The 24,700-nt window shown below is 39.1% G+C and overlaps 1 protein-coding gene and 1 long non-coding RNA gene across 3 annotated transcripts in view; one reads left to right on the forward strand and one right to left on the reverse strand.

The window, feature by feature from the left end:
* Positions 1–24,700, reverse strand: part of CDYL2 (chromodomain Y like 2) — a 77,103-nt gene that overhangs the window by 11,015 nt on the left and 41,388 nt on the right. For both annotated transcript variants that reach the window (XM_087940560.1, XM_026714143.2), the window contains exons 3-5: positions 11,078–11,295; positions 6,018–6,190; positions 866–1,076 (exon numbers count right to left, since the gene is read on the reverse strand). In XM_087940560.1, the coding sequence (XP_087796686.1) occupies positions 866–1,076; positions 6,018–6,190; positions 11,078–11,295 (602 nt within the window). The remainder of the gene's footprint in view (positions 1–865; positions 1,077–6,017; positions 6,191–11,077; positions 11,296–24,700) is intronic.
* LOC148124827 (uncharacterized) lies at positions 6,180–23,020 on the forward strand. The gene is made up of 3 exons (XR_015744947.1): positions 6,180–6,605; positions 18,740–18,821; positions 22,709–23,020. It is a non-coding gene; the product is annotated as an uncharacterized LOC148124827 (long non-coding RNA).

The raw sequence follows: 24,700 nt of genomic DNA on the forward strand, positions 1-24,700 counted from the left end.
TTTCGATAATTCTGTTTGCAAGCAACTCATTCAGCTGCTTTTCAATAGCAGACAACTTGCAGCCCCGAGTATTTGCTTTGCACATACAAATCAGAAACCTAGAGGGGAAAGAAACCAAATGACTGGAAGAGGTCTGCTACAAAGTGAAGAGAAGTTAATTTCTTTGTTAGTTAGTTCACCTTATTGTCATTGTACCTCATACAGTGAAATTAAATGCTGTCTTCAGTGTACATTATGACTATGAAAATAAAACACAAACACACATCCTTCATATTCTATACATTGAATTGAAAACCCCTGATATTGCATTAATATTGCACTATACAGTAGAATTCAATAGAGTTACTGCTCTGGGATAGAAGCTGTTTTTCAGCCTATTTGTCCTTGTTTTTATTATCCTGTACCATATGCCAGATGGTAATAGTTCAAAAAAAGGATGCCCAGGTGGATATTTAAGAATGTTTTGAACTTTCTTAAGGCAGCAGGAGCTATAAAGCTCTTCCAAAGAGGGGAGAGGACAACCAATGATCCTTTGGGCAATGACATTAACCCTCTGGAGCAGGGGTCTCCAACCTTGGCAATTTTAAGCCTGGAGGACTTCAACTCCCAGAATTCCGCAGCCAGCTGAGGAATTCTGGGAGTTGAAGTCCTCCAGGTTTAAAGTTGTCAAGGTTGGAGACCCCTGCTCTGGAGCACTGTCCTATCTGCCCCTGTGCAATTAGCAAACCATACACAGGTGCAATATTCATCCATTAGGTCAGGAAGGAAATGCCTGGAGTAGAAAACCACACGTAGGACAGCACCATGGGCATCAAGCTATTTAACTGAAGTGGAACCATGGAAATCTGAAACAAGGAAATCTTACCAGAGCCACACCCAATATCTGTGGAAATGTGTACGACGAACAGCCTGCAGGAGTGAGCCGAATGGTTGCGTAGGGTGTTTGGAACCAGGCCTTTTCACTTGCCCACACAATGTCGCAGAGTGGTAAAATTGACGCTCCCAAGCCAAGAGCAGGGCCATTGATGGCAACCACAATGGGCTTCTTAAACTGAATAAAGGCTTTCACAAAATCCCTGAAATGGAAGAGATGGACAGAAGTCACCATGAACGACAATTTTGTTTCATGAGAACTTTTGTCACTGCACCAGGCAGGACTCCCTGCAGTCAAACCCTGCGTATTTCTCCAAAGGCCAATCAATAACTCATCCCACTTTTTTCTCACTGTACATAGTAAGCAGAAAGATAATACTTCTGAGCGAGGCTGTGCCATCAAAACCATAATGCTCCACCTTGCCTTGGATCGTTGTCTTAAAGATTAATTGGAGGGTTTTTTATTAGCCGTGGTTGATGCCTTTCAAAGTTCCATGGATGGCTTTACAATATGAACAACTGATATGCATGCACTACAGAAATGGTTGTCGCACTTACTTTGGCCATGTCATGCAAGGGAATTTACTGGGGAAAGCAATTATGTTTGGAAGAGTTAGCGGTTATAAGGAAATCAGGGCATCAACAAACACAGGGAGTGGATACCGTCAAAGTTGACACCAACCAGAGCGTACAAAAAATTCAAAGTAGTGCAAGATTGAAAGATGTAGTGAGACCTGGCCCACAAAATAGCTGAGTCGGACATGACTGAATGGATATCGATATCATCATCATCATCATCAAGAATGGTTCAGCTGTCTTATCCCTCCCTGAATATTAACAGTTTGATATTTTGAGTTTTAAGATGTTTTTTTCTTATTTCTTTCTCTCCCTTTCTCCTTATATGTTCCTTCCTATATCAAAATATTAGGGGACACGGTGGCTCAGTGGCTAAGGCGCTGAGCTTGTCAATCAGAAAGATCGACAGTTTGGCAGTTCGAATCCCCAGCACCACGTAACGGAGCGAGCTCCCATTACTTGTCCCAGCTTCTGCCAACCTAGCAGTTCGAAAGCATGTAGAAAAATAGGGACCCCCTTTGGTGGGAAGGGAACAGTGTTCAGTGTGCCTTTGACATTTAGTCATGCCTGCCACATGACCATGGAAACATCCTCGGACAGTGCTGGCTCTTCGGCTTTGTAATGGAGATGAGCACCGCCCCCTAGAGCCAGAAACGACTAGCACGTATGTGTGAAAGGAACCTTTACCTTTACCTTTATATCAAAATATTAATCTAAAAGCAAAGATGATGAGTGTGGCAGAATGAAGAGCAAGAGAGTAGAGTGGTTTTTTATAATCTCTCTCTGGACAAGGAGAAGACTTGAGATTTCCCATGAGCGCTCCACACAATCACTCCTCATGAGGAGATTGTAAAGCAATGGTCTCCAGTGATTTTAGAGCTCTGGGAGATGAGAGAATAGCCATTTTGTGGAAACCATGGTTGGTACCTTTGCAAGAACACCAAGTTTGTATACTTCCTTTTCTAATCATGTTTGGAAATCACTTGTTACCTGCTTTTCAGCTATAATGGACTTTTAGATCAACATATTTTACAGCACCGAGTTTCCCTTATTGCTTAGCAAAAGAACATACACTATTTTACAGGTTTTTTTTAATAAGACCTCCAAGTGTCCTCTCAACTCTGTTATTCTGTATTCTCTACAACTAGAGATAATTTTTGGCACAGTTCAAAACAGAACTTGGTCTGATGAGTTCAATGTTGGTTGCTGTCCAGCAGTTTTTCTTGTCCCAGGAGGACACATGGAAGATTCCAGGTTCAGATACTTACAGTCGAAACCCTGGAATCTTCTGAATATATACAGCTTATGCTGCAGCGCTGTATTATGCCTTCGCAAATGAAAATATATTGTTATTTGGTATAAACATAATTGACATAAACGAACCATGATTTTACATGGCTACAACTGGCGGAAGTGTGGCATGAGTCCAAATTGGATAGGACAATCCACAGTTTGCATCTGAAAATCTGTCCTTCATATTATGTAGATTGGCATTGGACATAATGTGAGATGTATGAGAAGAAGGCAATATTTTAACTTTGAGAGTCTATTTGCATATAAATGAAGTCATTTCCTTAAGAAGAAAAATCTTCAAACGTTGCCTTAAGAAGTCTGGCGAATAGAGCAGAAACATGATGGAATCAAACCATAGAAAAACGCTAACAAAATTCAAAAAGTGAGTTAAGAGAAAGATGGCTGTAGTTTTCTGCAAACTGTTCTCCAGATATATTGAATTAGAAATCTCGGAGCCCAAACCTATGTTGGCTTAGAATTTTAGCAATTCTTAATTTTCTTTTTACTCACTGCCTTCTAAATATATCAGACTACATTTGGAAAGCAACAATTCAGGGAAAACCTGAGGATGGATAGCCAAACCAGAGGTAGGAGAATTCAGACAATCTTCAACTAATCAATAAAGTACTAATTGCAGTGTTTGGAAGTCAGAGGGTTCAACTTTTTCTCTACTTCTCAGAGTTTCACCACTGTAAGTCCCAGTTTACACTGATTTTTCTAAAGAGAAATGGAAGAATTAACAGTGTCTGCCAGAAAGGAAGAGCCAATTTGATTCAGAAAAGAAAACTGATTATTTAAATGAAGTACCACTTAAAAAACAGATCAACACAAAATGGTTTTTATCTATCTGCAAAAGGACATGAAATTGAGTAAACAGTAAAACAATTGGATTTGAATGGAGCTAGAGCACCTGATAATATCTCTGCAATTTTGTATAAAACTTTCCAAGATATTCTGACCAACCTGTAATCTAGACAATAAATCAAATTCAGGTACATGAAAAACTTCTTTTGACATGGAAAGAAACATATCTTTTTTATTTTTATTTTTTAAATAAAGAAGTATTCAACTTATCTGAATTTTGCAGACCTATCTCCTTACTTGAATGTGGACTACAAACTTTATATGGCAGTACTGCAAAGAGAAATAATATCAGGCGTATCATAAATGTTATTGATAAGACAAATCAAAAGAACAAAAAAAAAGGCTTTGATTTTCCTTTATGCTAAAAAAGCCTTTGACAATTTTGGAATAATGTTTCATATTTGCAGTTCTGAAGAAAATGGGTTACAGCTCTAATTTTTTGACATCAATACAGTGTATTTATAAAGGACAAAAAGTCAATAGTGAATGACCTCATCTTGGAGCAATGCACAATATACTGAAAAGGACAAGACAGTGTTCTCCCCTTTCTTTTTCTTAGAATATAAAATCACAGAGTTGAAAGGGAGGCTTGGAGATCTTCTAGTCCAACCCCCTGCTCAATCAGGCAATCCTATACCTTCATTCTTTCATTCATATAATCTTTGTTCTGATTAGAACTACAACTGCGGGCAATTTGAATACCTCAAATTGTGGAATGTAGAATTTCAAGAGTCAAATCAATTACTGAAGAACATAAGCTGTAATTATTTTTTCATGATATGCTCACAATTACTCAACCGAGAGAATCTTTAATATTGTTGGTGGCATCTAGAATTTGGTCTATTGAACTAACCAAGGGAAAAAAACCTCAAACTTTGGTATGGAATTTGTGAGGATGAAGAGCAACATGCCTATAGAACTTTAACAGTTTTGCTAATTTGTTTTTGACAAAGAAGACTTTTTTAAAAAGAAAAATTATTCATCAAATTGGAAAACTATATCAAGAGACACTTCTAGATAGAAAAAAGTTACATCTGTCTTAATTAAGGAGAATCCCAGCTGTCAATATGAATGTTCTTCCAACACTAAACTTCCTTTTTCAAATGATTCTAGTATTCATGAAAGTAAAATATTAAATGTTTGGCACAGACAAGTAACAAATTATATGTGTTCCAACAAAAAGCCAAGGATTAAATTAAAAAATGTGCAGAGCTCAAGAGAACAAGATGGGATCGCAGTTCCAAATGTTACAATGTCATATGCTCTAGATATGTTAGGCTACCTAGCATAAAACATAGAATACTAGGATTGGAAGGGACCTTAGAGGTCTTCCAGTCTAACCCCCTGCACAAGCAGAAGACCCTATGCCATTCCAGACAAATGGTTCTCTAGTCTCTTTTTAAAAAACTCCAGTGATGGACCATTCACAAGTTCTGGAACATGAATTTCAGAATGGAATATGGAAGAAGCAAGCCTTCTAGAGTGCCTGTGTAGATATATTTGGACTGGCATATGTTGTAATGAACAACCTATAAGTAATTATGCAATATTAAGTAGCCTACCAAATATAAGGGATAAGTACAGGTAAAGAATAGGTTCTTGTTGTGGTTAGCCGGCAGCAATGAGGAGGACGTTCCCGAAGAGCCTGTGCTAGGTGTGAGTGAGAGCAGGATGATTCATGGAACAGGTGACTCGGGAGTAAGAATGCTAATTAATGGCCCCTCCCTTCACGGAATATAAGCCTGATTTCAAACGGTTTTTGCCTTTGCAAAAGGCAAAAAACATTCTAAGGACTTAGTGTGGTGATTACAGACTCTGTTTTATTGGAAGATTTCTGCCAAGGTTTTTCTAATTGGACTAATTGGCTGCAAGCCATCTGTTATCTACAAAGAGGTTTATTTGTAGATTAAAGCTGTGAAAGTTTGAGTTGATCTGTGTTTGCTCTCGGGGAATTTGGCTGGGTCAGAACAGTTCCTTGTTATTTCTCTGTTTGGTTGCTTTGCTACTGAAAGTCTATTTTTATGACGATGATGATAGCACCGTCTTAGCCCATATTGCTTTGGGCAAAATAATAACTTACATTTTAGATCACAAAGACTTATTGATAATTGGATAAAGATAACATCTCTCAGATTTTGTACTATATTATTTCTTCTACCTTCAACTGAGTTACAAGACCAAAGACTATGCAGCTAAAGAATTACAGACAGGAAGAAGAATATTAAGAAGTTTGCATCAACCCAGCGAAGCATGCTGAGCAAATATATACATTACATCAAAATAATCTAAATATCAGATATTTCTTTCATTTGGCCTAACCAACCCAGTTCAAATGTTAAAATAAATAAAACCATATCCTTTGCCGTTGGCTGGATTTTTCTAACTGGAGGATTCCAAAACCCCAAATTCACCTTATAGCCTCAGCGATCCGGGTGCTTTCTTTCCTTCGGTCGCTGGATAACCTTCCAATCAGGTAAGAATAGTCCAAGCCGCTACAAAACACACTGCCTACGGCACTGAGTAACAGGAGCTTGCTATCATCAGCGGATGCATTGCAAAGAGCTCTTCGGACCTCCTTCATAATCTGTAGAGAAACAAACAACCGTCCAGTTCTTTGACATGAATCATGGAATATTTACTCTGGCTTTCTTGTGGCTTCGAATCGGACTCAGGATAACAGCATCTTTGCTTCCTTACTGGCTGTTTCTCAAACGTTTTCCAAATCTATATTTCATATCCGCTTTTGAGATGCGTCCAGTGTCTCAAGGCAACAAAGTTCAGCAACCCAGATGAGGAGGAATAGGAGCAGAGGTGGTATTCAGCAGGTTCTGACCAGTCCTGGAGAACCGGTAGCGGACATTTTGAGTAGTTCAGAGAACCGGCAAACACCACCTCTGACTGGCTCCACCCCCATCTATTCTCTGCCTCCCATTGAGTCCCAGCTGATCAACTGGGTCTCCTTTTGTTGCCCTGCACAGGAGAATGGAGCTGGAAAGCAGGTTAGTGGGGTGAGGAGGGAAGGGGGATTTTGCAGTATATCCTTCCCCTGCCATGCCCTCCAAACCACACCCACAGAACCAGTACTATTTTTTTTTTTTGAATCCCACCACTGAGGAGGAGGCCAAGGGAAGGACCCAAGAGTGCTTTGATCTTTGCTCAGCAGGACTGTGCAAAGGTTGGAAAGTGGTTTTCAGCAATATGCCCTTAGTCCATGGAATGGTACCGGGTTGCAACATGCCAGAAACTGGGACGTGCAAACAAGCGAAGCCCCATCCGTGGGAGGCAGGCAGCATGTGAAACCACAGCTCCTCCAGTCCACGATAAAAATGTCTCTCCCCAAAACCGGTCCCTAGTGCCCCAAAGGTTGGGGGCTGCTGCCTTAGCCCAAATGAAGAGCTTTAATTTCGAAGGTGTAAGCCTCAGGAGGGTGTTTGGAAAACTTTTTGTCTCTATAGGCATAGCTGCTTTGTTGATAGGAATACCCTTTTCAGAATAGAATAGAATAGCAATAGAATAGCAATAGAATAGCAATAGAATAGCAATAGAATAGCATAGAATCGCAATAGCAATAGCAAAAAATAGCAATAGAATAGCAATAGAATAGCAATAGCATAGAATAGCAATAGCAATAGCATAGAATAGCAATAGCAATAGCAATAGAATAGAATAGCAACAGGATAGAATAGAATAGAATAGAATAGAATAGAATAGAATAGAATAGAATAGAACAGAATAAGGGACGTGTATAAGTGCACAATCGTGCCCACCGTCCCTGTCCTATTGTCCCCAATTATTAGTTCCTATTTCTTGTATTTAAACTCGTGTTTATTCTTGTTTCTATTATATTGTAAGCTTTTGACCAATAAATACATAAAATAAAAATAAGAACAGCAGTAGAATAGAATAGCAATAGAATAGAACAGCAATAGAATAGAACAGCAATAGATTAGCAATAGCATAAAATAGCAACAGAATAGAATAGCAATAGCATAGAATAGCAATAGAATAGGATAGGATAGAATAGAATAGAATAGAATAGAACAGAATAAGGGACGTGTATAAGTGCACAATCGTGCCCACCGTCCCTGTCCTATTGTCGCCAATTATTAGTTCCTATTTCTTGTATTTAAACTTGTGCTTATTCTTGTTTCTATTATATTGTAAGCTTTTGACAAATAAATAAATAAAATAAAAATAAGAATAGCAATAGAATAGAATAGCAATAAAATAGCAATAGCAATAGAATAGCAATAGAATAAAATAAAACAGCAATAGCAATAGAATTAATAGAAATAGTATTCTTTATTGGGCAAGTGTGATAGGACAGTGCCTCTGAAACACTTCAGACTTAGGTCACCTATGGCTGTTTTGATAATGAGAGAAGCAATTACATGAAGTTTGCCATAAATATGACTCTCGCACACCGTATCCTTCATGCCTGCAAATACAGGTCGTCCTCGACTTATGACCACAACTGAGCCCCAAATTTCCCTTGCTAAGTGAAACACTTGCTAACTGAATTTTGCCCCATTGTATTGCCACAGTTGTTAAGCAAATCGCTGCAGTTCTTAAGCTAGTAACTCGGTTGTTAAGTGAAACCTGGATTCCCCATTGATTTTCTTGTCAGAAGGTCGCAAAAGAGGATCATGTGGCCCTAGGACACTTCAATCGTCATAAATAAGAGTCCAGCTGCCAAACATCACGTGATCTTGGGGATGCAGCAATGGTCGTAAGGGCAAGAAATGGCCGTAAGTCACTTTTTTCAGTGCCGTTGTAACTTTGAACGGTCACTAAATGAACTGTTGTAAGTCAAGGACTACCTGTATAGTGATTTACAGGAACTGCCTTATTTTACATAAGGTGAATGGCAGCTGGGCCTCAATATTATTCATCATTGATTGATGGTGCCTCTCTTCCAGCCAGAAACATCCTGCAGAAGCCACAGGGGTGTAATGTATAGCACATCATCATGCACATGATGTAATTTGTGTTAGAACATAGAAAGGAGAAACTTTCTGACAGTGAGAACCATCAACCAATGGAACAGCTTGCCCTCGGAAGTTGTGAGAACACCATCAGTTGAGATTTTCAAGAAGAGATTGGACTACCATTTGTCAGAAATGGTGTAGGGCAGTGGTCCCCAACCACTGGGCCCCGGACCGGTACCGGTCCATGGATCATTTTGTACCAGGCCGCCTATTTTGCTTGGGCGCCGCCATCTTGTTTCATCGGTTGGAAAGCGGCGTTTGGGTGCTGAAGGAATCCTCGCGCCTTAGTTTTGTCGAAGGGGGGGGTCGGCTTCGAACGAAGAGCCGTCCCGATGGCGGTGGAGTCTCGCGTTACTCAGGAGGAGATTAAGAAACAGCCCGAAAAGCCCATTGACCACGAGAAGGTACAAAGGAGGAGTTGAAGGTGTTGGGGAGAAGCGGGGGATGGCTGGCTGGCCGGTCGCTCAGCTCGCCTTGCCTTGGTCGTGCATGCTGATGCCGGTACCAGTCCATGGGTCCGTGGATCATTTTGTACCGGGCCGTGGTACAAAAAAAGGTTGGGGGCCACTGGTGTAGGGTCTCCCGCTTGGGATGGGGGTTGGACTAGATGACCTACAAGGTCCCTTCCAACTCTGATTATCTGTATCTGTAGCTGAACCTCAGAGGACTTCTTGACCTCCTGCTCAGGACAGGATACTAACCCAGTCAAAGGGCTGTCCAGGCCTCCAAGCACTGGAGCCCTCACAACTCTCGAAGACAAGCTATTCCATTGATGAATTATTATTACTTAATGTTATGAAGCAATTGTTATGAATTATTCTCACTTTCGGGAAAATTCCCCTTTAGTTCTAGGTTGCATCTCTGTTTAACAAGTCTCCACCCATTACATCTTATCCTGTCCTCAGAGGCTTTGGGGAATACATTGTCCCCCCTCTTCTCAATCACACTCCTCAAGTACTGGAAGACAGTTATGAATTTACCTTTAGTTCTTCTCTTTGAGAAGGATTAGTAATTGTATAATATCCCCACAGACAGACATGCTTTCAACCAGTGTAAGTCTAATGTCAGGATTCCAGCGATTGCCCTAATTAAATCATGAGCCTCGGGCCAAACTTCAAAGAATTCATTCGGCGCAACATACCGGCATGACCTGTATGAAGCCAATTCTGACATACATAATTATAGTCACCTGTGACCCTGCTCCCCACCCCGGGTGTGCCACAAAATCAGTTTCTCCAATTAAGCATGTACACCAGCGAGGTGTCATCCATCATGTTCTCCAATTAAAGTTTTTTGTGGGCAAAAGCTTCACTGCTTAGCTACAATCTTTTTAAATATAAAGTTGGAATGTGCTTCTAAGTTCATTTGCCATATGCTTCTCCAGTCCTTCCCCCCATCCCTTTCTTACGCCAACTTGGAAAGAAGTGTAGGAATGTTTTACAAGTTGACATCTAATTTGTAATTGTCCTAAGAGTTAACTTTTTCTCTGCCTCCCAGTTAATCTCTCCAATATTTATGTCCTTCAGATCAATTTCGCACCCTTGATAAAGAATGAAAGCTCAAAAAAATAAATAAATCCAAATTATAGGAAACCTCAAGAATTTGATACCTGGAGCTGAATCTAACTTCTACATATGAATGTGACATGAAAAAGGTAAAATAATAAGTAAACATTGAAAAAGTTGTGCATGTACTTCAAATCTGCAGCCCCCATTTCGGTCTTCCCTTCAAAATTAAAATCAGAAATGGAATTTGAGGGAGTTATTTCATTAGGGGATAAATTATCAACAGAGGGATGCTTTTACGGCTATTGATCACTTCCCACTGTTCTCTTCGATTGTGTGATGACCCAGGGTGGGATACAAAAGCAACAAAGTCACAAAAATAGGTGAAGTCCTTTTAATTCCTTCAACTTGGTCTCCAAGGTCCAATTATCATTGACTGGAGAAAAAACTCCCCCATGAACAGTTGTGAAAAGGAAGAAATTCTGTTCAAACTCAAAATACATATAAATTATAAATAGAAAAAACCACACAAACCACACTGAAGCAATTAATGAGACAAGACAGGATAAGGGCTTGAAGACGTTCGCAGATATCGAAATATACATACTGGGAAGGATGCCAAAACTCAAATAAGAACAGACTAGAATTATTTTACGCTTTACTTCCAGCACCAGGCCATGTGCAGTTTGGCCTTTTAAACAGTCCTCCCAGCTGCAGCCCATGAAGGGGATCAAGGCCCTTTCCTCCCCCATAGACCACGCCATTCACGTTTCTCCTTTATCTGCTCCTCCCTGTGTGCCCTAAAATGAAGAGGGGATGGGCCTGGGTCTTCCTCTGAATGCCCAGCCAGTCTGTGCCCTTCCCCAGTTTCCTCCACAACCTCCGAAGCCACACTCCCACTCCCTGTCAGTTGTTCCTCCTCTCCCTCGGAGTCAGATTTTAACAGGGGCATGACAGATTGGATGTTCACCTGCGTACCTCTGGAGTCAGTGCATTGTTATCTGAGGTCTGACTGGACAGGAGGATGTGTGTGAATCCATCTTCTTTGCGTACAACAATGTCTCTAAACCGACAGTTGCTTTCATTCTGACGCACGCTGTACCTGAGTCTCTTATCGAAGACGTAACCCTTTTCACTCTCCAGTTTCCGTTTCACAGTGGTATGAAGAGTCAGGCCTCCATTTGCAAGAGAGGAACCTTTCAAAACAAACGAACAAAGGGGAAGTAGAAACACAAATTAATGTCTCAGTTGAATCAACCAAAGTAGAGATAAACTTGCCCAAAGTCCAGGAGTGGGCTTCAAACATTTTAGCAAAGTGTTCTCTGCCCAGCTGCTAAGGTGGGCGTGGCCATGGTGGGCATGGCCTAATCGTCCTCCTGCACCATGGCTGGGGGGAGGGCGCTTTTACCTTTCCCAGGCTCTGGAGGCTTTCCTTGAGCCTCTGGGAGGGTGAAAATGGCCTCCTCAGGCTCCGGAAGCTCTCTAGAAACGGGATATGGGCCCATTTCTTGCCTTACTGAACTTCCGGGAGACCCATTTTTCACCGTCTCCGATCCTTCACACGTGCCCTGCACTTACCTGCATTCAAAATGGGCTGGGAGGGGCGGAGTAGGATGGGCGGGACCAGCCAGGGGTGGGATTTGGGGGTTCTCCAAACTGCACAGAATCTTAGCTAGGGGCTCTCCTGAACTCCTTCAAACACCCAGCAGCCCAACCCTGCCAATGTCTTTTTGGGGTTGATTCCCTATTCATCTCATCCCTCATCACCAATTCAGGATGGAAATAATTTATTGTCCTAAGTACCTGTACTAACTATAAATGCCCAGACAAGGAAATACTGGAGTGCATTAACAGCAGACATGTCACTGGAAGGCAAAATCACAAAACTGCCTCTCACTTGTTTTGGCCACATCATGCAAAGGAACTCACTGGAGAAAGCAATTATGCTTGGAAGAGTTAGCAGTAGAAATAAACCAGGCTGCCAAAGGACACCAGCCAGAGTGTAGAAAAACTCAAAAAAAGTACTGCAAGATCGGAAGACATAGAGAGACCTGGCTCATTCAGTAGAATTGCCAAGAGAATAGAATGGAATGGAATGGAATAGAATTCTTTATTGGCCAAGTGTGATTGGACACACAAGGAATTTGTCTTGGTGTAAATACTCTCAGTATACATAAAGAAAAGGTACATTCGTTAAGAATCAAGAATCATAATGTACAACACTTAATGATAGTCATAGGGTACAATCAACAATCAAATCATACTAGGAAACAGTCAATATAAATCGTAAGGACACAAGCAACAAAGTTACAGTCCTACAATCACAAGTGGGAGGGGATGGGTGATGAGAAGATTAACAGTAATAGTACACTTTGTAAATAGTTGAACAATGTGAGGGAATTATTTGTTTAGCAGAGCGATGGCTTTTGGGGGGAAGAAAAGAGCTGGACATGACTGAATGAATATCAACATCAAATATTTGGAAGGCATCAGGCTGAGGAAGTTCAACCTAAACAAGTTCTACCTTCTCTGAACATCTTCTGGCTTTGGCCCAAAGGTGCTTTTTCAAGAGGCAAGTGGACTTTCTGCTTTTTCTTTAAAGATGTTTCGCTTCTCATCCAAGAAGCTTCTTCAGCTCTGCTGATAAGAGAGCTGAAGAAGATTCTTGGATGAGAAGCGAAACGTCTTCAAAGAAAAACCAGAAAGTCCAGTTGTCTCTTGAAAAAGCACCTTTGGGACAACCATAACCTGGATGATTGAGAATCTCCATAAACTTCTGGCTTTCTGGCTTTTGATTCATTTGACTTTACTCCAACCAACAGAAATAGATTTCTTCACTAGTGCATGGGAGTCAACCCATGTTCTATCTATCAGTGGAAATATAGTCAGTGGAAATGATGCTGCTTCAGCCTTCGACAATCCCATCCATTGAAAATTATTTGGTTTGAAACATTGGCAGCCTCATATAAAGAAAATTTGTACAAAATGTTTCATCGTTGGCCTCTAACGCCAGTGAGATTGGCCAAAATCTACCCAAATTTAAAACCAGAATGTTGGAAATGCAAAACCCCTGGTACCTTCGTTCACATGAGGTGGACTTGCCCAAAAGCGAAGAAATTTTGGAATAAGTTAAAGATCTGATTAGAGGAAATGACAGGCTCAAAGATAGTACCCAAACCTGAAACATTTCTACTAGGGATAACTAAAGATGAATATACAAAGGATATTGAATGCTTAATACATATATTAACAGCGGTTAGAATACTATATGCTCAAAACTGGAAATTAGTCCCACAGATAATATGATCATAAAAAAAGTAATGGATTGTGCAGAGGGAAGAAAAAAAAATACTATACAATCTGGGAAAAATGGTATGTCTGGTTAGACAATAGAAAGTAAAGATAAAAGTGTAAAAGTAAAAGTATAAAAGTGTAATTGAAAATAGTGGATATATGTATGTATGTATGTATGTATGTATGTACAGGAAAATGGAATAATTGATGCCACAAATAACTGCAAAAAATGTATATAGAATTTGTTTTTAAAGGTGAAAATTCAATAAAATTTAAATTAAAAGAAAAAAGAAAATTATTTGGCTTGGGTCTTCACTACACTAGATATTTTTTTGACTGTCTACTAGATGAACCAATGATGAGGTGCTGCTGTAAAATGTGAGGTTCCCACAATGAATGGGACTGATGGCTTGGGTTTTCTTTCCTTCCTGGGTATGTACTATCTTCAATTAATCAGGCCACTGTAATGATGGTATGTCTCCTGCTTCAAAATGCAGGCATGTGTGGATTAATTCTGGATCAGAAAACAGGAACATGTTAATTTCCCTTGATATTTTGATATCAAAGAGCAATTCACCCAAAATGCCACTTTTGATAAGTAAGGTTGATCATCTCCTTCTTTCTCATTTTGCGTTGCAGTGAGGAATTTACAGTCCCAATAAATAGAGATTGACCTAATAAATTAGGGCAATTGATAGTGGCCCCCAATGCAATCTTTATAGAAGTCTTGCTGAAAAAAGAGAAACATGAACTTGAGATTTATGGGTTTTAAGATTAGAAATGGTAGCTTGTGGAAGAACGGAAATGATGAGTTAGCTTCACAGAATGAGGGCAAAATATAAATGTATTTATAACCACTGTCAAGAAGATCAGAAGCTGCTTCTTTATAGTCTTTATTTTCCTTTCCTTTTGTTTTCTGTTTCTATTTTCACTATTTACTATTGTTCTTTATAATCTTGATATATACATATCTATGTATCAGATAGTCGATATATTAAAAGCACTGGCCACTAAAGCCATTTTAGAGACTTCAGTTTGTTAAATAATCTACTAATCTGTTGGAAAGCAGGATTGTAAAGTATTCAAGAGCCAATCCAATTTTGTGGGTCTAACATTTGGTCTAAATATGGCTACTTCTCTGCATATTATTTTTTCTCTGAATTTTGTAAGGCAGCTAGTTTTAAAGAAATCCAAAGAATTACCAAAATATGTCTTGGGGGAGGGACACATTTTGAAATGTGTGTTTGAAACATTCTTAAAACTTAGTGTGAAATACTTTTTAATCTAGGTCGAGCAAAATGCATTTAGAGAATATGCATTTAAATATGAACTCTTGTACAGATTTAAATAAAATCGTGTATGGAAGATTATGTCTAAGCCCCTTTGAATGTTTTTAAAGTAGAAAGTGTAAAATATTTTGATACAATCAATTTAATGAATAAATAAATTATGAATGAATAATTTGTCCATCCCTTATAAATGTCCAAAGCTGTTTTCAGTGATGGTTCATATTTAATGTTCTACAAGAGATTACTACAGTTAGCTATTAAGTTTTTTTTCATTATAGCTTTATTTGATTATTATTTCATTGCTATTCTTTAATCATTTATATACTAGTTTCCTAATTTGTGATGTACGTATTGATTTCTACAAACTGTACAAATTAGAATAGTTCTATCATAAAAGCCTGGCTAGAAATATATTAAGCAACACATATTTTAATGGATTTGTATTCACCTTGAGCTTAATTGTTTGTCACTAGATCTTATGAAATAGTTATCCTTGTCTGGACAGGGAGAACTTTGGTGGATTGGGCTCCTTAGAAGAGAGTCACTGGAGAGACAGACAGGGAAGTTGATAAAATTATTTCTAAACTGGACATCAACAACATTCCAAGAAAATTGCATTGGTGCATCATGACGTTTGATGAAGACTCAAACTCAACTGAAGGAGGCTTTATACATATTGAGCTGGAACAAATGAAGATGAATAGTCTACTGTAATTTCAGTTAGCATCAAATGTTATACCAGTGGGATCTTGATTTGAACTGGCTTCATCTTTGCTTAGTTAAAGACCAGATGGACTGCTAAGCAAATTCAAAGTAAATTAGTCTCTCTGGGAATAACCAAAGGTAATAGAAGTCTTTCACTTAACATAACTGGGATCTGACTACAGTCCTATGAGGCTGTTGAAAGAAAAAAGGTGTCAATAGAATTTGTGGATTGCACAATCCCAAAACACATTGACATCTCTAGAAGTATTACATTCCAGCAAGAAAAGGACTGGACCCATACTGAGAATAACCCACTGATTGCAACAAATCGAATTTGTTTCCATTTCAACAAACTTGATTTCAATGGGTCCATTTTAACTGTGCATCTAACTTAATACACTGGACTATTCCTCACCATTATCATGCTCATTACATTATTTTGAAGTTAGTTTAAACATCCAGTACCAGGGAGCTTTCATCTACTTGATTGTTATTATTATTATAGAATTCCTTCTATCTCTCCAAGCAGACTTTAATTAATTCTTCTCCTGAGTGAAATATGCAATACATTTAATGGAGTCCTATTTGAATAAGTTTATGGAGTGATTACAGATGGTGATTATTAATCATACAGAGGAATCTCTCCAATTAGTTTGTACGAGTCCATCTGAAGTTAGTAATGAAATTTTATTATCCTCTCCTTTCCCTTCCGCAAGTGTTAAGTGGAAGAACACTAATATGTGATTTATTGATGCATATAATGTCATTGATATAATCTACAAATTACAGTTGGGTACTATGAGTTATCTTGCACATGTGTTTGTCCAGCGTGTTTAGATTAGTTAAAGAAGCAGCCATTGTAGTCACACGCAAAAATGTCCAGCTTGGTTAGTTTTAAACTTAATATCAAAATTAAATGGGCTATGGAAATATAGTTCACATGTAATAAAGCCGAACAAGAGGAGAGTTATTAGCAAGTAGAATACGCGAATAAGACCGAAAGTCCCATTTCATTTATCTCCTAGATCGGAAGTCTCCAAACTTGGCAACTGGCTGGAGAATTCTGGGAGTTGAAATCCACAAGTCTTAAACTTGCCAAGTTTGGGGACTCCTGTTGTAGATCTTCTAGCAAAACTTGGAAGAGAAACTTTGAGGACTCTACAGGTCAAAAAGACAAAAGTTAAAGTAAGTTGATGAAAAAAATAAAAATAAAGTCAGATTAAGCCAAAAGTGGAGTGTTTTGCAGATGTCATAAACCTACATATAAAAAAGCGAAATGCCACTCATGTACCATCACAAAATCTCCATAACCGAAAAGCCTACAAACTTGAAATTTGGCACGTATGTTCCTCTTGGCTTCTAGGTGCTCACTAAGAAAGGATTTTTCGAAATGACCATCAGAGCATCAGTATTTCCTATGTTATTATTAACACGCTCTGATGCTAAGGAGTTCTACTCCCCCTCTCCACCTGAAAAGGAATCTGTTCCAAATGCAAAACACAAGCAGAGGAGAGGAGTTTCAGTTTCAGTTTTAGTTTCACAGCACCAAGCAGCTTTAGTACAGAACCGCTGAGCTAAGCCACACCCAGGCTCCTTACTGTCTTCTTGCTCACACAGCAAATATGGTTTCACTTTCCAAACAGCCCTCAACTCTCTCACACACTGACAGGACGCTAGCTAGATGAATACCGATGGATGCTGGTAGGCAGAGGCAGAATTCTCCCGCCACCCAATTTTCCTCCCCCAAAACTAAGCCCGACTGCATGGTTTCATAGAGAACCACAGGTATCAAGCTAGTATTTGTATTTTCTTTTAAAAAATAATATAAGAAGCTAACATTAAAATATTGGAATATGACACATAGTTGACAGTTTTATATGCCTATGCAGAAAACCTTGAGTATTTATTCATCGATGATGTTCATGAGCTTTGAATGTGGATAATTTCAAGTTTAAAATTTCCTATTTCTGAAGCCAAGCTGTTCCACTGGTTAATTGTCCACACTGTTAGGAAGTTTCTCCTTAATTCCAGGTTGTTTCTTTCCTTGATTAGTTTCCATCCGTTATTTCTTGTCCTGCCCTCTGGTGCTTTGGAGAATAATTTTACCCCCTCTTCTTTGTGGCAGCCCCTCAAATACTGAAACACTGCTATCATGTCCCCCCTAATTCCTCTTCTCTCCTGACTAGCCGGACACATTTTTACGCATGCACATTTCTCTGCAAACAGTGACCATAGGAAGCGCAGAAATGAATACACACTTTCGGTCAATAGTTTGTAATGCTTCCCAGATAGGATGTATAGTTTCCAAATGTTTCTTGTAGCCAGCTAAGAATCTTTCAGTTCTTGCTTTTCAATTTCTTTCTCACGTTCTCACTCTTGTTTGGAGAACTTATCTGGCTTAGAAATATTTTGAAACTTTTCCTGCAGAAGTATAGCATGGTCTGATCTTCCCAATAGGCTTTCAATAAAACACTCTCCAAAATTTTCATCTCTGTTTCCTGTAAGTATTCCATCATTGATTTGTAGCAGAAATATCCAGCTTACTTTTAGCTTCAATTTCATCGTGGACATTATCTTTTAGGATATGTTGCTGTTTAGTTGAATCCATTTTTCCTTGCACCCCACTGCTTCAATCCATAATAAAACTATGTTGATACTTAATGGTTAGCAAGGTGTCTCTTTCTTCAAAGAGGTATGCTTTCCCTCCAGAAAAGATTTTAATGTGAGGTTTTGGCTAACAATTCAATATTGGTTTCATTTGTTCCAAAATATTTCAGGCTCATTAAGGTTTTATTTTTGCACACAATGACTTTTATGAGTTGATTGGATAAAATGCTTCTTTCCGATCGCCTGGTAAGAATATTCGAGCTTTGCGTTCTCACACTGAATGGGAAGTTAGGGGACCTAATTAATAGGGAGACCATTTTAATTTAGCCCTATGCCCCCATGTTGTAAAACTTTTTACTCCCGTAACCATCTCCTTCCTCACATTCCTCAATGTGATTAAAACATCTTTCCTGCTGTTTCAGTCTGATTCAATACTGTGCTGTTATGCACTTTGGAGAATGTTCTTTTTGTTTGTAAAGAGAAAGAAAAGAAAAGAAAAAAAGAAGGAAGGAAGGAAGGAAGGAAAGAGAGAAAAGAAAGAAGGAAGAGAATGAGGGAGATAGGGAGGGATGGAGGAAGGAAGGAAAGAAGGAAGGAGAGAATCAAGGAAAGGAGGGGGAGATACTAGAGAAAAGGAAGGAAGGAAGGAAGGAAGGAAGGAAGGAAGGAAGGATAGATGGATTCCAGGCTCATTAAAAAAAAATCAGCAAGTCCTTCACAGTAAAATGTGGGTTCTGTTTTGCAGATCTGATCATTTTGGGAGCAATTCTGGCAGAATTCTTCCTCAGTGGTCGACATCCTGCCCTCATTTCAACAACTATTTCCAGGTAATCTCCATTTCTTATCAGTGCTTCTCCCAGTTCAAATTGCTAGCTGTAATCATGTAGATGTTGGTTTTTGCACAAGCTCTCTTTACGGTGAAAAAGTGGATACGATGTGTGTATAAAACCTCATGTATCCAAGAGTGTTTGTAGTGTTGGCTTATAAAATAGAATGACGGAGAAGTGCAACCTTTCAGAATCACGCTGGGAAAAACATTGGCATTTAATCTGTTGCACTGAAGAGGCAGTCGGAGCGGGAATGGGAACTGGTTTAAAATGTTCACATTTTTATTTTCAGGGAAGCAGTGGTCCTTTCACTGCAGAGCTCATTGTCAGAGAATGCAAAAAAATAAATAAATTCTGTGCTTTTGGGAATTGCACAAAATTTACATGGTCCATGGATTAGGTTTGTTGAGGTGTTCTGTCATGATTTTACACAGAATGACTGTGTACAGGTAATGCCTTGACTTACAAGCGTTCGTTTAGTGCAGTCGTTGCCAATCAGTGGGCCAAAGACCACTGATGGTCCGTAAGAAAATTTTGGTGGTCTGCAGAGAAATGTCACCCCCCAAGCAATTAATCCAGGCTGCGCAGGAACACAAGGCTGCGCCGCCCACATGGCCCATGAGAACACAAGGCTTGCATCACTTGCATTGTGAACAACATGAAGTAGTGAGGGGAGGAGAGAAAGAGTGGAGGGAGGAACTTGCCCCACTCGCCCCATGTGAGTCCTTCCTTCTCATTAGGTAGCCAAAGTCTTTGAGTTTCATCTTCATCTTTGCTCTTCTAAAGAGCAGTCAGGGTTGATCTCCTCCAGGACTGACCGGTTGGATCGCCTTGCAGTCCAAGGGACTCACAGGAATCTTCTTCTCCAGCACCAGAGTTCAAAGGTCTCCATTCTTTGGCGCTCAGCCTTCCTTATGGTGCAACTTTCACAGCCGTACGTACACAAAGTATTATGGCTTGACAAACACGATCAAAAGTGACAGCTTTTTCTCTTTTCCTTTTGGCTTGCCTGGGCTGCACTGAGTAAAGAGTAATTGTCGAGAATCACATATAAAATATATAACATATATATTATGTGCTAATGTACATAAATCACATAAAAATATTAAATGTTTACGATTTTGTGAGATCAAATGCAGGACCTTATGTGGCCTGTAGGTCTCAGGTAGGACAGACCTGATTTAAAGCACTGGGATGGGAATCAAAATATACCCCATCAAGGGCATATTCTTCAATTCTTCACCATGACCAGAAATAGGAAGGAAAAGTGTTTGCCAGCATTGATGAACTTCAAAAATTAAGATGACCAAAAGACGGTAGCAGAGATTTGGAATCTTCTATGCCCTTGTGATCATCTAATGCTCTTTAGACCTTTTCCAGTCCACCAAGCATTTGTCAGGGTATAAGAATATAGTTTAGTTTAGTTTACTTTAGTTTACTTTATTGTCATTGCACCTCATACAATGAAATTAAATACCATCTTCAATGTACATTATGACTGAAAATAAACACAAACACACATCCTTCACATTCTATTCATTGAATTGAAAACCTCTGATATTGCATTAATATTGCACTATACAGAAGAATTCAACAGAGTTACTGCCCTGGGATAGAAGTTGTTTTCCAGCCCATTTGTACTGGTTTTTATTCTGCCACATGGTAATAGTTCAAAAAAAAAAAAAAGGATGCCCAGGATGAGATGGATCTTTGAGTATGTTTTGAACTTTCTTAAGTCTTTGGTACACTTGCCTTATCTCCTCTTCTGGAGTTCCTTTGTCCAGGGTTTTAATGCCACCTTATTAGGACATATGGGTTGGTCTCCTATGGCTTGGTCACAGAAGGTTATTCCCTCCATCTTGACCACTATTCATCATTCCTAGGACAGTACTTGCTCCTTTCAATGCTTGGAAAAAACAACAGTGCTTAGATTGGGATTGTATCCATAGCAATTTCTGCCATTGGTGCAGCTGGAAAAAGTTTTACTGGGGATGTGAAAACGCTAATATAACTGTTGGCAAGAGCTACTTTCAGTCTGTCTTAAATTAAGATCTCCAGGCTCTCGCTGGGGGCACTGCATTGTCCAGAAAGTAAGGAACTCTGAAGCTCATCATGTACAGTATAGTTTGCAAACTAATACAGAGGTTAGCAAGGAGGAAATTGCAACAAAGCATGCCAAAGCTCAGTGGTAAATCACACCAAACAATATGAGTCCAAAGAGCTGACAATCCTTCTCTCTGATTCATTGCTCAAGCCTATGCACAGGAATCTTCTCAGATTAACAGTTTGAACCTGGATAAAACTAGATAAAGGTCAATGGTTTTCAAGAAGAGTTACTTCATCCTCTTGTGACTACTAAACTGATGCCATGTTTGACTCCTCCCCCTGTCCCTGCCAGTCTCCATCCAACATACCCACACCCACAAATATACCTGACTCTAAGTATCTTACAGAGTGTAGGGCAGGACAAAACCAAAGTTTCATATTGTTAAATCTTGTAAAAATTAAATTACACTAATGGAATGTAATTCACCCAATTGATCCTTATGTATGGTATTTAAGAATTTTCTACTTCTGTTGTTAAAAATGGCAATTTGAAAAACAGTCTTTGGCGACCTTGTTCCAATGTTTTTGGTGCCAGCGTGCTCCTTGACATGATGTTCATTATATTCTTTCAAGAATAGCATGAGACCACAAAGCTCTGCGTGGAAAAATGAAAGAAAGAATATCTTTTCTTTTGTGGCATGTTTAGAAGTATAAAAAAATAAAAATAAAATTGCCATTGGTGTGAGGTACAAGATACGACTGCTGAAACCACTTTTATGTTCTCTCTATATAGGATAAAGGATAAGGAAAGTAAAAATGGGAGAAAACACTTTAAAGTTGAAACTTCCTGACAATTGCTGGAAAAAACAACAATTTATTGAAATTTTGTGAGATGTTTTTTGAGAGCCAGGTCCCTCAGGAACAAGAACCTCCATAAACTCACTTTGGTAAACCTGTTAAAACAATTCACCCTGGGAGTATTCCTTTCCAGTCTCAAAATACACTCTTCAGATAATCACTATATACCCTTCAACAATGGATGCAGTTTGAAGGCTAGCAAAAGCCTGCATAAAACAACAGGCTAGGCAACAAGAGAAAGGAATTGGACAGCTTAGGGAAAACACGGGGTTTCCTCAAGTAGAAAAACATTACTTCAGAGAAATAATGATCCAAAAAGACCTTCTCATCCCCCTCTCCCCAGAGATGGATCATGCTGGGTTTCCATAGAAATAAGTGGCAATGGGGGCGACGGGACATAATGGAGCCTGGGTAACATAATACAGTACTTTGGACCATCTCTAGTGACTTCATCGCTGAAGAGGGACATCCCAAATTGCTAAATTTTGTTTTGGTTCTCATATATAAACTGTAATTTATGAGCACAAGATAAGGTTTTATCTCTGTCCTGGCCAGTTCTTTTTTTAAAAAATGTTTTTTTATTTTTATGCAATCATTCCATCTTCAGTTGAACAGTATCTTTGCTAAATAATAATCAAAATTGTAACATCCTTCATTGCATATTAATTCTACCTATTCAACATAATCACCTATTAATTACACTAATTAATTATACAATATTAACATGGTAATATTCAACATATTTGCCATTATATTAACTTATCACTTTTAACACATCATCTTTATTTTGTTTCCTTATTTCTAACTTCCATTTCTATTATGTAATCATTGAAAGAATAAATCCCATACCATAAAATATTCAGTTTGCTCTTTCTCTTTAATTGCCAATGTTAAGCTATTCATTTCCGTATATTCTAGTATTTTCCCAATCACATTCTCATCTGTACGTATCTCTTCACTCTTCCAATTTTGTGCAAATACAGTTCTGAGCACCAAGCAGAACAGCAAAAATGCAAAAGGGAACAAAGAGAAGGAGCAAGAACCCAAAGTTTTCCGGTATCTTCTGGTCCACTACTACTTGTTGGGGAGCTGGTTGCACATGGACAAAATGGGCCGGTCTTTCATCTCAAGACCCCACCTGCCATCTTGTCAATCCTTGTCCACCCTGCAGGCAACACTGTGAGAAGCTGCCCTTCCTCTCTTTGTAAGAAGAACACTTGCTACTAAGCCTTCAGCCCAAAGTCAAAACCTGAAGGGACCATCCTTCTTCCATTAGAAGGACTACTCTCAAGTCTTTGGAGAACAGGAGGATAGTGTTAAATACTAGCAAAATACTGCTCAGAAAAAAAATTCTGAAATGTGTTTTGCAGCACTATCTTTCTGAAGTAAAATGAAGGTTGACGAAACAGCTTTAAAGCACTGTCCGTTAGGCAGATATTTTAAAGGAAAAAAAGTGGTATTAAGTTATGTGTCTGCCATATTACAGCAGAACAGGACTTCTGTAGGACTAGGTTGTAGTGCTCATTTACACCAATCACTCTTTCAATATTTTCTGAGATGGAGAAATATGCCAATAATTCTGCTTCTCTCAATTCTGGAAATATAAAATTCAATAGTCAAACTCAACCCTTCCCATCCTTTGAGAAGTACATTTATCCTTTGATAGATGGAAAGTTTATTACCCGTAAAAAAAACACTGTTTAAAAATAGTAAGTTTAAGATGAATAACAGGCAATAAGCATCGTGTAAAAGAAGGGTCTTCAAACTTGGCAAGTTTAAGACTTGTTGACTTCAACTCCCAGAATTCCTGAGCTAACATGACTAGAGGAGGAATTCTGGGGTTGAAGACCAAAAGTCTTAAAGCTGTCATGTTTGAAGACCCTTGATGTAAAACAACAGTGTCATTTCCCATGTATAAGTGAACAGTCTTCACTAAGGACAATCCTGGTTGGGAAGCAAGCATTTAGAAGCAAGACCCTTAAAACAAACCAACAAAAAAATCCTCCTTTTTTTTTAATGACTGACAACACACAGTTTTTTGGAATAAGATTTCCTTAACCAGGTGACCAACAGCCCTCAATAAAAAAAAAATTAAGTGGCTCGGTAGTTATAATGAAACTGAAACAAAACTGTCTAAAATCTGCACTGCTTAGGGAAAAAGCCAAGACAAACGAGCAGGACAATGGAAGAAAAATAGACTTGTAGGCTTCTGGTGGTGAGTATCGACTTGTTTTTGAAGAGGAAGCAACAGCTGCTGGCAACATGGAGTGTAACAGAAGAGGGCAGGGGGGGTTAATCCTTGAGGGAAATGCAACACAACATAAACCTTTTCATCAATCAGCTTATCGTTATAATTGGTTGTTTCCTCATTTGCTGAAAGCTGTGCAGCTCACTGAGTGATTGAAAAAAAGGAATAAAGGGCCAGAAAGCTTCCCCAACCCTAAGCTCAGCCAGCAACCCCCATTGATGGGCATTCAAGCAATATTTCACCTGCAGGTGATCATTTCTTTTAATTGGGCAAAGTGAAAAACAGAGAGCTTACGAACAAACACATGGTAGTGGGTCGTGGCCGGCTGTGTCTTAAATAAATATTGAATACACCTATGTATGGTGGTGATGGAAAGGTAGATCAAAGTTATGCCCAGAGACAATAGGACAAAGTTCTCTCTTTGCTGCAAGGAAAAGAATCCAAGGCAACTGAGACCATCTTCTAAATAGTGCAACGTCTTTTTCCTTTCCTTTCCTTTCCTTTCCTTTCCTTTCCTTTCCTTTCCTTTCCTTTCCTTTCCTTTCCTTTCTTTTCCTTTCCTTTCCTCCCCTCCCCTTCCCTTCCCTTCCCTTCCCTTCCTTTCCCTTTCCCTTTCCTTTCCCATTTCCCTTCCTTTCCCTTCCCTTCCCTTTCCTTTCCAATAGTTTCCAATAGGAAGGTTTGTAATAAATTTTCAAATTTTATTAAATCCATCTGGACCTGTAGT

The sequence above is a fragment of the Pseudonaja textilis genome, chromosome 11 (assembly GCF_049901715.1).
Source record: "Pseudonaja textilis isolate UNSWEBS1 chromosome 11, rPseTex1.2, whole genome shotgun sequence".
NCBI classification, from domain to species: domain Eukaryota; kingdom Metazoa; phylum Chordata; class Lepidosauria; order Squamata; family Elapidae; genus Pseudonaja; species Pseudonaja textilis.